This window comes from Pleurodeles waltl, chromosome 7 (assembly GCF_031143425.1).
Source record: "Pleurodeles waltl isolate 20211129_DDA chromosome 7, aPleWal1.hap1.20221129, whole genome shotgun sequence".
NCBI classification, from domain to species: domain Eukaryota; kingdom Metazoa; phylum Chordata; class Amphibia; order Caudata; family Salamandridae; genus Pleurodeles; species Pleurodeles waltl.
Window position 1 is genome coordinate 958632753 of NC_090446.1, and position 14269 is coordinate 958647021.

Genomic DNA, 14269 nt, shown 5'->3' on the forward strand with positions numbered 1-14269 from the left:
TGGGCCTTGGGGCTCCGAACTTGGAACATTATTATATTGCTTCTTAGATGCAGCATGTGGCCCAATAGTTGGATGAGGGTGTTAATTGGTAGAAGGAGCTTCTTGCGGGTTTGGTGGGAGGGGATGCGCTCTCTGTATATCTGATGGAGGATGCTGATGTGCCCCGAGATGTGCCTAATGTGGTGCAGCTGACTGGGGCCGTTTGGCATAGGTTGGTTAAGTTGGCAGTTCAGGAGGCTGCCTTTCATAGGAAGCTCCCAATATGGATACTGGCTCTGTTTCGTCAATGGAGGAGACTATGACATTTCGAGCTTGGGGTGAGGGAGGCTGTGAATTGATGGGGGATTTGTACACATCTGAGGTTTTCATGTCCTTTGACCTGGCCCGGGACCAGTTCAAACTCCAGGGCATTTCCTTCATTAGGCTGGGGTACTGCACACAGTGCGGGAGTTTGGTCATCGTATCCAGCAGGTCTGTCTGCCTCGGCCACTCTGGGGCGTTGTTGACTCTGGGGACAGGGCGGCATCTCATTTCTTTGCTCCGTAAGGCACTGCAGACTATCATTATTCAGGGACCCCTGAGAGTTCAGAGTGTTTCGGGAGGTGGATCTGGGGAGCCCTGTCGCAGAAGTGGGTTGGTCTAGACTGTGTAAACTTCTGAGGACAGTGTCAGGTATTGCATGGTTTCAATTGATTCACTTTATCTTCTTGCATCGCACCTATATGATGCCAGCGAGCTTGAATAAAAATTAATGTTGAGCATGACTACTCATCTAGTCCCGGTGCAGGAAAGAGGGGCAGATTTTATGCATCTTGTGTGGGGCTGCAGGAGGGTAAGAGACGTTGTTGGTACCTTTAAACCGGACCACTTCCCCGACTTGTGAGCTTTCGTCATAACTGTGCCTGCAGACTATTGCTCTCTAAGAAACAAATAATGACAATTCACTTCATGCAATTGGCTCTTGTACTGGCAAGAAGGCGAGTTGCCATCACTTGGATGGGGGTTAGGGCTCCAACAGAGAAGGCTGTGGATTAGAGATGTTTAAGAATGGTCAGTGACTGAGGAGACGCATATGCGTCAAGTTGGAAATGATGACAAACTTCCTTTCGACTTAGAGGAATGGGGAATTGCTCTGGCAAACGTTCTTGGGCTAGGGGACTGAGGGGGGAGGAAGGTGTTTCCTCAGGTAGTGAGCGCTGAGCATGATAGTGATAGGACATGAGGTCTAGGTGTGGTATAGCTGGAGGTCTACGTCCTGGAATGCCACTCATAATATTATAATGGGTTGTGATTTCCTCCACAGTATCTGATTAGGATATTTTAACCATTAATTTGGGCTATGCCTGGCCCAGCTGTGTGTGTACACTGCTCCGCTTACTGATTTTTTTTGTTGCTGTCAAGTTTTTTTCTAAAGCCACACATAAGTTTTTTTTTTTTTTTTTTTTTTTTTTTAAAGTGAAAAATGTTGAAATGTTTGAGGTACGAAATACATGCAAAAAGTGTTGAGAAAATCAAGTACATACAGGTACACAAGAAACTGGCTGCAGAGGAGAAGTCTATGGGGAGGAATGACAATAGCTAATTCCTAAAGCCTGGATGGCTCAGTGGCATACGAGTGCATATGGTATAATGCATATGGTAAAACATGTCAACTTTTTGACTCTCTAACAAGGATTTGATAGCTTCAGAATCAGAAGTGGTGCGGGTGGGAGCATGCTTTAGGGACCAAAGAATTACGATTGGTAAGTAGCCCATGTGCAGGAAAGCAAGCAGCAGCTAAGAGGTCAGGTCTGGATCTATCTGGGATCCAGGCAAAAGTCCTAGGAAAGCACTACGGTGTATGACATGTGGCGACATCCACTCTGAACAACCACTTGCAAAGCCAAGAGGTCTGATCTTTGTGACCTACTGACTTTGTCAATGTTTTTTTCCATGCTGGAAATCATCTAGAATGCTGTGCAGCATGGCTACAGTTTAAAAATAAAAAGCCCTTGATGTGGGAGGGGGAAGGAACACAGAAGTAACACAGGAGAGGTTGGAGTAGACTGTTGAAGCAACACAGGGAGGGCTTGAGGCGACAAAGGTACCATGGGGATGCAACACTGGCTGGCGGGAAGCAATAAAGAGACACACACAGGGAAGCACAAGAGGGAAGACAGAAGCAGCAACGGAGCAATAGAGTGCAGGGGTAGAAATGTAAACAAGGGAGACTGCTCGAAAGTACATGCACTCATGTAGTTCTTAACAGAAAAAAAGGAAGCACTTAAAAAGCAAGCAGTAAAAGCAGAGATGAAAGCCAAATAAAGAGATTGTAAAGAAGCAACGCTTCTTCTGAGGAATAACCACAGGATTGGGAAGCTAGGGCATAAAAATAAGCAGGCAAGTGAGCGACTAAAGAGTCAACTAATGGTAAGCCATGGACATGCTTCACACCCCTCTAAGTTGTTGCCAAGCCACAATGCGCCTCGCAACAGACCATGCATGTGCTATACAGTAGGCACAATTTAAAAAATGTTGGTCTGTTACATCTAACCTTAGGAAATCAAGAAACGAACTGAACATGTACCACCCGCTGTAGTAATCTGAAACAGATCAGGAGTGTGTTCGTGTGTATGAGAACGGTAAGGTATCCAGGCAGTCAGATACTGCCGCCACATTGACAGGTAGAACATCCTGGACAATAAATCTGCAGGGTCAAGAGCAGCGTGGAATAAATTCGCATACGTTTTCTGCATACACATTTTTCATTTATTACATTTTTCTGTCCACAGTCCCCATATTCTCCTGTGTTAAAGGGAAAGTCAATATGCTCTACTTACACTTGTTTTCGATGGGTTCTTTTGATTTTTAAGTGGACAAATTTCTTTCAGAATGAAAAATATATTTTGCATCCTTATATAGTTATGTAAATAAAAAGAATTTTAGAAAATCTTCTTGATTAGCTTGCCCTCATTAACAAAAGTTTACATAAAGCTTTTTTTTCTTTTTTTTTTTCTCAATTATGCTCCAAGATCACCTATGTATTGTAATGTTTAGGACTATCAAAGATATTCTGATGATAAAGAAGGGTAACTCAGCCTGGTCAGGATACCCGCTCATTACTTAATATATCCTAATAGTTTGCTTAGAGCATGCTTCTCCAACGAGTAGCTCGTGAGCTACTGGTAGCGCTTCAGCTAGCTAAAAGTAGCTCTCCCTATGTTCATCCAGGCCTAGTAAATTGGGACTTTCCTTGGTTGAATTAATGTATACTAATGCTGATTTTTGAGTGATAAATCATGTTGTATGACTTATTACTAGTATTATTACTTGGTGCTAGAGGCAATGCACGTGTGATTGACATGTATTACCTGCGTAGAGGCATTCCAAACTGGCAAAGTCTTTTTTACATTACTGCAGGCAACCCTGCCTGATGCACTGAGGTGATCACTGCTGGTAATCTTGCATACGGGGGGGGGGCACTGATGTGATCTTGTCTGATGTGGTCACTATTACAACACTAATCATATTATTGGCTTGCGATAATTTTAATTCAACATGAGTAGCTTAGTATACAGAAGGTTGGAGACCCCTGGCTTTGAGTTTCCTGCAAACCACTCACTGTAACCACTCCTAAAAAGGCAATCTTGCCTCACCCTTCAGCTCCTTCCCACCAGCTGGCCAATGGATTCACAAACACAAAGAAACAATGAAAAGCCCAATCAATACCCGAATCTCCAGCGCGATGTCGAGGTACGGGTCATATGTGTCTGAAACACTTTTACACTGGGAGCACTTCACTGGGGGGAAAAAGAAGGATTAATTAGTGAACAGGAATAGCTGTGCCACTGGATATATAGAGCAAAGCTGCAGTAATTAATATTTACTCACCACGGGATCGCAGGTATCCACCAAATATCTGATGCACAAGTGTGGTTGCTTGACTCTGACGATCCAGCCTGCGAAACAGAAACAGACAATACCAACAGCTGCAGAGAAAATTATCAAACACCATTACAACCCTCCACCTATCAACATTGTCCTCAACTTGTACTTAAGAAAACTCCAAGCATACAGGCGTAAAAAGATTTCACAATATGGAGTGTGTTCTGTGAATACTAAGCAATACTAAGCAGGGAAGCAACCTGACACACTGGAAAGGTTGCATTACTTAAACTATTCAAGGTTCTTTATCTTTTCCAGTTAGGTCATCAACAGAAGATAAGTGTATGAATGGCATGGAAAGTTTTATCTTGGGTGGACTGTAGAGTTGGGAGATTTGAGGTGGAACAGGAAGATCTACACTTCTGTCCCAAGGTCATGAAAAGGCAGTAAGATCTCTTTACTCAGTCTCAGGTAGAGAGCCCAAGATGGTGGCAACCTCTTGATTCTAGCCAATGTCTCTCACAGTGTGCACATGCTCCAAGAAGCTCACTGCAAATGCTCAGGTTCTCCAAACATGTTTTTTATTTTTTCCATGTGCTCCTTCCTTCAAATACAATCAGTGTGACCCTACCTGCTCCAATGGGCAATCTTCCAAACCCAAATGGAAATACACTCAGTGATGCCTGGAGCACATGAGTAGGCAGCACAAGGCGTTTGGATACATTTACATTGAGAGGCACTCACACAGCCATGGGTCCAGGATGTATAACCTGTGAAAATGCATCAATAGAATCACACAGAAGGTACACTAGTCATAGTGCACTGAAAATGGCACACTATTACTGCCTTTGCATCAGTTCATGCTGTGCAGCAGCTTACAAAATGTCATCAACATCCAAACATATATTTGAAGGACTGTACAGTAAATATAACTGAATCTATAAGCATAATTATTTTATAGGTACTCCAACAAACGGTGCTGTGCAATTAAGGAGTCACCTAAGCGAAGAATGGTGCACTGGTGATATATACAAAGCATAAATAACTAACACTATGGACTGGTTTGTGATATGGTTTTTTCATCATGACTCGGAGAACAATGTGCTCAACAATAAAAAGAATGTCAGCCCACTAGTGAAAACGCCAATGTTCAACCCCTAAAGTAATTATCTTTGGGTCTATATAAGGCCAAAAGGTACAGACCGATTATATGCGATAGCCTAAATCAAAAACTTCTTGAACTAAAGGTCCCCTAATATCAGGGCACTGAATCAAATCCGCTACTGCAATAAGGTAGTATCACAAGGAGTAAGTGAATCTTCCCCAGATAGTCAGTGGATCGGTGTTCAAACATCCGATATTAATTCAAAGCAGAGTTTGAGACAGATGTTGACAACATTTTGTCGGCCAAGGTAGTTTAGGCTCATTACTTCCTTTGAGATAATCATTGTTGTTTCATATTGCTAGCTGCCTAGGTTCCAAGGAATATAGGGCCGCCCCATGATATATTGCAGCAGAAAATGGCCATCACCTTTAAGCCACAAACAAGGGAAATAAAGGAGTTAAACTGAGGAGTAACACGCCGATCAGACACTAAAGTGACATGTAGAATCTAGCAACAGTGAAAGGATCTGCTCCCGTGAGTGGATTGTTTCCCTGAATCAAATAATTATGGATCAACATCAGGTCCACACTGTTGGAAATAAGACCACATTTTTAAATATGCTTATTCAAAACAGCCTGCTTTCTAGAGCTGTAATTATCAGAGTTAGCAACTGCAGGTAGGCAGAATATCCTCCTGCTGAAAGGCAGACTTGATAGAAGAGAATTTCACAGTGATGTGAAATAAGCACTCACTTGGTGTACCCGTTGAGACATGCTTTTTGCATTGCATCAATGGTGTAGCGGAGAAATTCATGTGCATCTTCCTGGCTGCCGAAACGGAAATGACGGGCAATTTCTACAAAAGAAAAGATAACGTGAGAGATCAGCAATGTCTCAAATCCTAGGAAAGAACATGAACAGTGGCAGCTGGAACTGACAGCTAAAACATCTTTCAAAATGAACTGCATATTTACTTAAAAAGACATGTATTTTATGAATGCAAGTGCAGAGATTGCTGAAAAAAAGAAATAGGGCAAATCCAGAACACTGATAACCTGTTGTCCAAACATTCCCAACCCCACTAAATCCCAAAGAGAAACCTCCAAGGAGCATTTTGATGATGGCACCAGATTGGTCGCAAGGGATATCAAATAATACATACATACATACATTTGGATTTAAGGCCCATTCATGGCCTTGCCCATTAACACAGGACCACTAAGAGATTACCTGATACACTTGTCACGAATGTTTCAGTACATCTCAAAAATACAAAAAAAAAAAAAAAAAAGTATCAACCTCATCCCAGCACCTACGCAACACAGTTTTTTCCCCCATAAGGACCAGTAAAGACAATGCCCACAATATAAGACACATTCTAATAACACCTTGAGACCCTTAGGAACAGACCACGGCAGCTGAAAGGGCTGTGAAATGTAAACGTTAATGATTAAATGCTTAACAGAAAAGTACCAGTTTTGCCATTGTTACACTCCAGTTCATGTTTAAAACAGATTAGAAAAAAAATATTCTAACATAACAGGTAATGTACACTAGAAAGATCAGCAAATATGTAACAACAGAGCTGGAAATAAAGCTCAAGTGAGTGAAAATATATGTGCAATACATTTTACAAACAAGATGGCGTTTTTTGTTTAGTAACAGCACCTCGCAAAGAATACACAGATAAGGTAGATTCTGAACCTTTCAGGTTAATGACTAACCAAAAGTAATGAGCTTGAACAGGTACCAAATGATCTTTTCAACCTTTCTCTTAATTCAAGTGATGTACAAAGTTCAAAAAGACACAAAGGAAACAAAGACTTCCTGGGGAAACAGTCAATATATATTTCTAAATAAAGTATTTGCCCTGGCAGACAATAAAATACTCTTATGAAGTTGTTATGAGGTTCCTATTATGGTAATAAGATTGCGTGTTTAGGACAGCAGCACCACTGACTGCGGGAGACTTGGTACACCCCACGTCACTTGGTGGCTGTCAGCCTAACTCCTGCCTAGCTCACAGAGCCTCACCCAAACCTCCAAACCTGTATGTCTGAAAGGGGATTTGTGGCAACCTGACACTGTCTGAAAAAGAAAGTAATGGAAACCTATCATACCCCTTTCACTTGGTTACTCACGGAAGCCAAGGCAAGACACAAAATGTGAACTGGATAGCAATGCGTTTATTGAAGAAGTCACATTCCAGTGGAAAAGCATGTCATGCAATAAGGCAGAGGAAAAATAGCACAGTAACCCACATTACAAACAAAGTGAATAAGATGAACAACCTCACCATTTTATATGATTATGGAGTCTAGATGTTCCTACCAAAACCCTAGGTCTAAATCTGAGAGCATAATGGTTGTAACCCTCTGCCTGGCCTGAACTAAGGGATTAGCCCCAGCCTCATACCTGAATACAATAGCAGGGGTCTACCTGGGGTCTGGATGGCAATCCTCTCAGAAAGCTGGAGAGTCAGCACCAGGATCAGCAAAGCGGTCTGTTGTGTAGTACGCATCCCAGGATGGTCATAACTGAAATTCCCCTCTACCCTCCTAGGGCTTATGTGTTGCTTATATATGGCCCATGCATTACCCTGAGAACAGTTGTGATGTAATGCTATGTCTTGAAGACAGAAACTGGCTTCTGGGCTGAAAATACAAGTTAGCATATCATGTACCGTACATGGCAGTCTTGGACAAAGGTACAGGTTACATGTTGTACAATGGCTAATACAAATGTGCAGGTTAAACCATGCCTTCCTAGAAGCAGCTGACAAAATATATAAGACTCGCTAATAACATGAATACAAACATGCACGAAAAAGGCACAAAACATGAAACTTAGCTAAAATAGGAATGTCCAATTTGAGTACTAAAGGGTCCTCAGGACAAAGTTCCCACGATATTTCCTTCACTGTACAAATAACCAGGCATCATGTCATTTGCATGATGTATAAAGAAGTGAGCACAAATATTAAAGCAGCATTTTCCTCTAGACAAACTTATGAAAAAAGTTTTTAGATGCCTTCACTTATGCTTACACTGTATAAATACCTTATCTAGTAACCAAAAAGCACACCACTCAAACAAGGACATGCACGTTTATGAAGTCAATGCTGCTTCAAACAACGATTTAGTTATGAAGTAGGTGGAGACCCAGGGTGGTTTACCAGTATCACTAAGGACAGAACACTAAGTGCATGAAGTCCCACAACTAGTGTAGCTACAACCTGCTATTTTTAAAGGGACTAATGTACAAGACGAACAAGCAACCAATATAGACTCGCAAGAGTGTTTAAAACTTTAGGGGCCCATATCTGAAGACAGGTTCACAGCGGTCAACATTTTCTGGTGGCTGGGGCACATAATGCAATCAATGACTTCAGCAGTTGTAACTGGGAACTGGATCTCAGGGCTAGGATTCACCAGGAGTTAAAAGCAAGTATCTCCTAAACTACACAGACCAGAAAGGTGGGTCAAAAGGTTTGAGAATTGGAGTGACCTTCAACCAACAGAACTGGACTAAGATTCTGGGGGCGTTAGGAAGGAAACAAAGTTGAACTGCCTCCTGGTCCTTCTGGGACTGGGGGTGATAGAGACATGATTGTTTTGGGTTAAGTTAACCAGTCCTTTCACCAAATGATGCAACTATCTGGCCTGACAATGCTCTCATTCAGGCCTTGCTTCTCCTGGCCAATTGTCCTGCAGGATCACATGGCTCCCGGGCAACCTTAGCCTGTAAGCTGGGGCTAGTCATGTTTTTTTGGGGTCCTTTATCTTACCTCATGTCTCACATTAAAAAGTGCAATAAACATACTCGAAAGAAAAACAGGACATGAGTGTTTGCATCATCATATGTTATAAATCTCATGAATACTCAGATAATAGAGCTTATGCAAGATTTAAGTCACAGAGAGAGGTCCAGGGGGAGGAGATGGGGCGCTCTCATTTTCCCGACTTGTCTGGCCCGCCTCAGTGAAATGGCATTTAAAAATAAATCCCCAAGGATCTGCCATCAATAAATATTCTAAATCGGAAAAGTGTGGTGGTGGTGGTGGTGGAACCCGGAATCCATGAGGGAATCATACCCTTGAATGTTATGTTAACTACAAATAAACATGACCCTTACAAGCAAGTGTAAGGGGCTGTAGTGGCACTTTGTCTTAATATCTGACAAATATTAAAAATCACCACTAATTAACATTTCCCAACCAGTTTACAGATCCTGTTTCAGTGAAAATTGTTAAAGAGTTGTCTTACTGATTTTTCCGCACTAGAGCAATCCAATGAATCTGTCTCTCAAACAGAGGTGTGTTCCCAGAATGTTTTAAGACTAGTCAAGTTACCCTCATTGCTGAAAAGACAGTCTGCAGATGCAAGTAATCTCAACTTGTCTTTTCGCAGGGCTTCCCTTCCTTCTTGAAGTGGAGGGCTGTGCTGCACTACAAGCAACAGGGCATGCACTGAAGGACATGTCTTCAATTAAGTCCACTCAGGATTCATGCAAGGGTGCAACACAAACTGCGTTGCCCTTCAAAGCTAGATTCTGTCAGTTCTTGTCCTCTGCAATTTAACTGCTGCAGTCAATACAGTGAATCACTCTATGCTCATTAAATCTCACATTGAAGGCATAGGCATGGACTGTTGAGCTTAAATACTTTGCTTCTTACTTTATTGGTCATAACGGATACCTACTTTTCTAGTTGAGTTGCTTTCACTCAGGAGCTCCCACATGGCTCCATTCTTGCCTCTACTTTATTTTTTAATACATACTAACTTTGAATCATACTTAAGAAATCTGGGATCCTATATCTTTATCATGCAGATGATATACATCTGTCATGATTTCCTCTTTCATTAATGCTTACCTTGCTCAAATTTTTAAATGTACACACAAATGGATGTTTGCTAAACAATTAAAATTCAATCATACAAACACTGAATTTCTCCTGATGTCATCTTCTCATTGACCTTACCAGTTCAATCATGTACTGTTTTCCTTGGTGTCCTTGACTGCACCAAACCTTGAATCGTCACTCTTGGAAAAAGCCACTCAAAGCAGTGCTACACTTGGCAGCACTATTTGTTTCAGGAAACAAACAATATGCCAACATCACATCAATGCCCTTAACCTTCCAATAACTTCCCACTAATTGGTTGACACTGCCAGGGACGCTGACCAGAATGGGTGGGTGGGGATGAGTGAGGGAGCACTTGGTAGTGGTTATGCATTAGAGAGGAAGGAGTGAGTAATGACTGAGGGAAATTATTGGTCAGGGAGGAGTTTACATTTCATAGGGCAACAATGGACCCCTTTAAATATATATTTTTTTTAAACAATAGCTTGTTCACCTCATGGTATTGCCCTTTAGTGTTCTCAATTTAAATAAATAAAAAATAAATAAAAAAAAACATTAAAAAAAGATAAACTGCTACTCGATTTAAACAAATGTGTAATTTTTATTTATCAACATAAAACAACTGTTGCTCGGAATAGACAATTGGCAGTGATTGATAAAATACCCCTTGATCATGCAGAACCCATAGTTTCAAGCAGTTTATTTGTGAACAATCCCTGGAAGTCACCAGTTCCGCCATATCCGGGTCTGGTAGTTTATGGTGGTTCTGCCTAAGGTCATGGCTGCATCTTCTTTTTTGTTTCCTCGATGCGCCACCTCCACCCCCCCCACACTTCCACGTTTGGTTCTGCAGCCTGGGGAGAGCCATTCATCTAACCACTCCCATGCATCCTCTGGCGAGGTGAAATGCCATGCTTTGCCCTCCAAAATCACTTGAATATACTTGAGTTCACCCTTTCACAATGCCTTTTTGACTTCTTGGCAACTACGCCTTTGTCGCTGCTCCAGGAGTGTAAAGTCCGGGAGGAAACCAATAGTGGTGCTCTCAAAATTGAGGTCGCTTAAGGACCAAGGTGCCTGCAGGATCGCATCCGTCATGGAAATTGAAGACCCTCTCGATGATTGCTCTGGGAAGGGCCTCCAGCGCCCTGCAAGCCCTTTCTATTGTATAAAAAAAAATAAAAACTAAAAATAAAAAGTTGGAAGGTCGCTAGGGGCGAAGTGTTTTGGTGATGAGGTCCTCCAGAAAAGTTCAACACTCGGCCCCCTCAGCACCCCTCCCGAACGCCCCACCACTCTAATATTGTTCCTCTTTACTCTCCCTGCCTGATCAAGTCGGGCTTTGATCCTCTTGTATTCCTTAGTAAGGAACTGTACTTGACACTCCAGTCTTTTGTAGGTGGACTGCAGATGGGCAATGTACCACTCAGCCGTTGTGACCTTTTCTGTGACTTTTTTGAGGTCCTCACGGAGAAGTGTGACAAACTGTGTAATTTTGGTTCCCATGAGCCTCCGAGGTCTTGGATGGCTGCCATTATCACCCCCAGTGATGATTCTGCCAGGGGAGGAGGGGGGCAGGGGTGTTGGGAGGAGGTATGTGTTCTGCTCTTCCCTCGGGACTCCTGCTGCATCCTCTCCCATCACAGCCCCTTTGGCCGGTCTAAGGACAGAATATTTGTCTGTTTTATTTGTTGCAAAGGCGACTACCCCTTGTTTCTCACCATACTGAATTGGGCTCCTCCCAGGAGGCTACAGAGAAACTGGGCTGTACATATCTTCCACCACTGCCCACAATACAGTACCTCACCCAGCCCCCAGGTCTGACCATCAGTCCCTTTCGGCCCCGGGGAAGACTGTATGGCCCCCAACTTGTGCATGGCTCTTGGACTGTCTGTAGATTCTCTCCTCCCCCTGCACTGCAGCTCACAGAGTGTTGGTCCACAATGACACTCTAGATAGCCACTCCAGGACTCCCTCTAATTGCAGAGCTTCAGTTGTGCTACAAGTCAATAATCAGACTTCCCAGGCCCACCTTGCTATTTCCATCAAGTACCGGTATCAGATACACTGTCTGGCGATCGTCTCATTGTAGGCCCCAGGCTGTTGCACTGCTGCAGGCTTTTGGTCTCCGAAAGCACATGGGGGGGGTGAAATGGGGAAGAGAGGTGTAAGAAGGGGGGAGGAGCAGCAAGTGCAAGGGACTAGTGCTATGTCAGGGCCCAACTCACCAGGAGGGGCCGCTTCATGAGATCTGTTATTTAAATGCTCCCTGGGCCTATCTGCCTCTTCTCAGACCCACCCTACCCATGGTGCCTCAGCCTCTTAGGATCTTCGCAGGCCTACCTTCTTAGGCCTATGTAGTGTTGCTTGTGCACGCCAGGCGTCTCCCCTCTGGGGTCACCATCTGGCACTTGGCCATATCTCTACTGCGATTTCCAGCACAGGGAGTCACATCATCAGCAGTCGTATTCGTGCCCCGTACAGTCAGTTCAAATGAGGGAGGGTGCCGGAACTCCTAGCGGCAGCAGTCTCGTCAGCTCAGCAGCGCGTCCCTCTCTGGGACCCAGAGAGTCCCCTTATCATCTTCCACCTGCTCCGTCAGGCAGCCTCTCTTCCGTCGTTTGCCCCAGCTAGCACTCCAAGTAAGATGGGAGGGACAATTGGCAGCCTCTCCCCTCTGGGCCCACTCCTCCTCAAACTGCAGCTGTTCAAAACCTCTGCCACACTCTCTGCTCACAGCGTTAACAGGGGGCTCGATGGGCAGCAGTGTCACCATTCAGTCCCGGCCCGCCATCGGCGATGCAGGCTCCGCTGGATCAGGCAGCATAAGAGGATTAATAGTCTGCTATTTGGGGGGATTCAAATCAGCAGCTAGGAAGCTCCTTCAAGCTGTGGCCATCTTGGCTGGCGTTTAGCCATGCCCCTGTGCCATTAGAATTTTTACCTCTCTGCTTCCAGGGTTACGAACCACCACTTTGTTGTCTGCTTTCAAGACAGAGTTGAATACTTCCCTTTCAAAGACACTTTAGACATGCTCACACATACTTTCTACCCATAAAATTCACCTTCTTCTTGGGCTTCTTCCTCAATACACCCTGTTCACTTCTCATCATTTGTCCTTTACCCGATTCTTTTCCTGCCTTTCTACACACCACTCCCTACCAAGTACTTTCTTGCCTGTTATACTTTGCTATTATGAATCTCACACAATCATCATATTTTAACAATTCTAATTATCAGGTTATGTCCTTTGCCTATATGCTTATGTGACTGCTTGCAGACGCTTATGATTTTTTTATTACGTTTTGTTATCTTGCGTATTTCCACCTTTTCTCCTCCACTTAAAAACTGAGTTGTGTTATTCTAATCAATATCACTTGATTTTCTATCTAAAGAGCTTTAATACTTTGGACAGTGTCCACATAAAACTGCATAATATGTAAATTAATTAATAAACAGTGGGGTGGGAGCTTTAGGGACACAATTTTTCAAACCAGGAGGAGGCCCAAGAACCTATTAAGCACCAGAGGTGATGCCCCAAGTGGAGCTTCTGGGTAACTATCAGCCCCGCCCCCCTCCACCCAAGGTTCCACCTGGGCAGACCTAGTCTGCTGTGTGCTTTCCATGGGGCCTTCGTATGCTGTTGCTTGTTCTCAAGTCTCTTGAGTCACTGGGTATACAGTAGACATAGTGTGGAATTGACAGCCCCTCTTGAAGCACTGGGCATGTTTTTCTTCTTATTCGTGAGTTTCCAACAAAGAATGAAAGTACGCAGGACTGTGTGCACAAACAGGAAACTCTTAATCACAATCCATCAGCCTTCATACCCTGCTCTGGCACCGGAATATTTTCCCTGGCAACGGATCAGCAAAAATGCAAGGCCATCCATTTTGGCCATCTGTCATTTCACCTTTTTCAGACTCTGAAGTAAAGAATCAAATTCAGGGCTGTCTGGACTGGTCTCAGTTGATTCCAGTACTGCACTCTGATTACACGCTTATCAGTTGCCACAGACTAAGGAACCTGCAAGAATAAAAGAATAAAACGGGCAGGTGCGTTTTACTGAGTTATTGGAAATCCACACTGAAAAAAGAAAGGCCTGACAACCTACCGCTACCCACAAGGTACAAAGATTTTGTGGAAGGAGCCTGGAGCACATCCAGGTTGATATGTCAATCATGGATAACACCAGCCTTCACAGAGGAAAGACACCTTTTTGTGCAGCACTCACAATGGATCAATATGGGCAACACCAGGCACACACAAACCACCCACACACCACACATCCTACATAAAAATACACATGATGAAAGCAAGAGACTGCAGTCCTGGTGAGTGAACTAACTTTTTCCAGGCAGAGGCAGCTCGCATTCTCACTAAAAGGATAAAGGAAAAAAGGCAGAGCTCCTGAATTATTAAATTGCCATACCACCAACA

At 43.5% G+C, this 14269-nt stretch overlaps 1 protein-coding gene across 4 annotated transcripts in view; it reads right to left on the minus strand.

Moving 5' to 3' along the window:
* Positions 1-14269, minus strand: part of USP36 (ubiquitin specific peptidase 36) — a 523175-nt gene that overhangs the window by 418893 nt on the left and 90013 nt on the right. For all 4 annotated transcript variants that reach the window (XM_069199674.1, XM_069199675.1, XM_069199676.1 and 1 more), the window contains exons 5-7: positions 5722-5824; positions 3871-3938; positions 3709-3779 (exon numbers count right to left, since the gene is read on the minus strand). In XM_069199674.1, coding sequence (XP_069055775.1) covers positions 3709-3779; positions 3871-3938; positions 5722-5824 — 242 coding nt within the window. The remainder of the gene's footprint in view (positions 1-3708; positions 3780-3870; positions 3939-5721; positions 5825-14269) is intronic.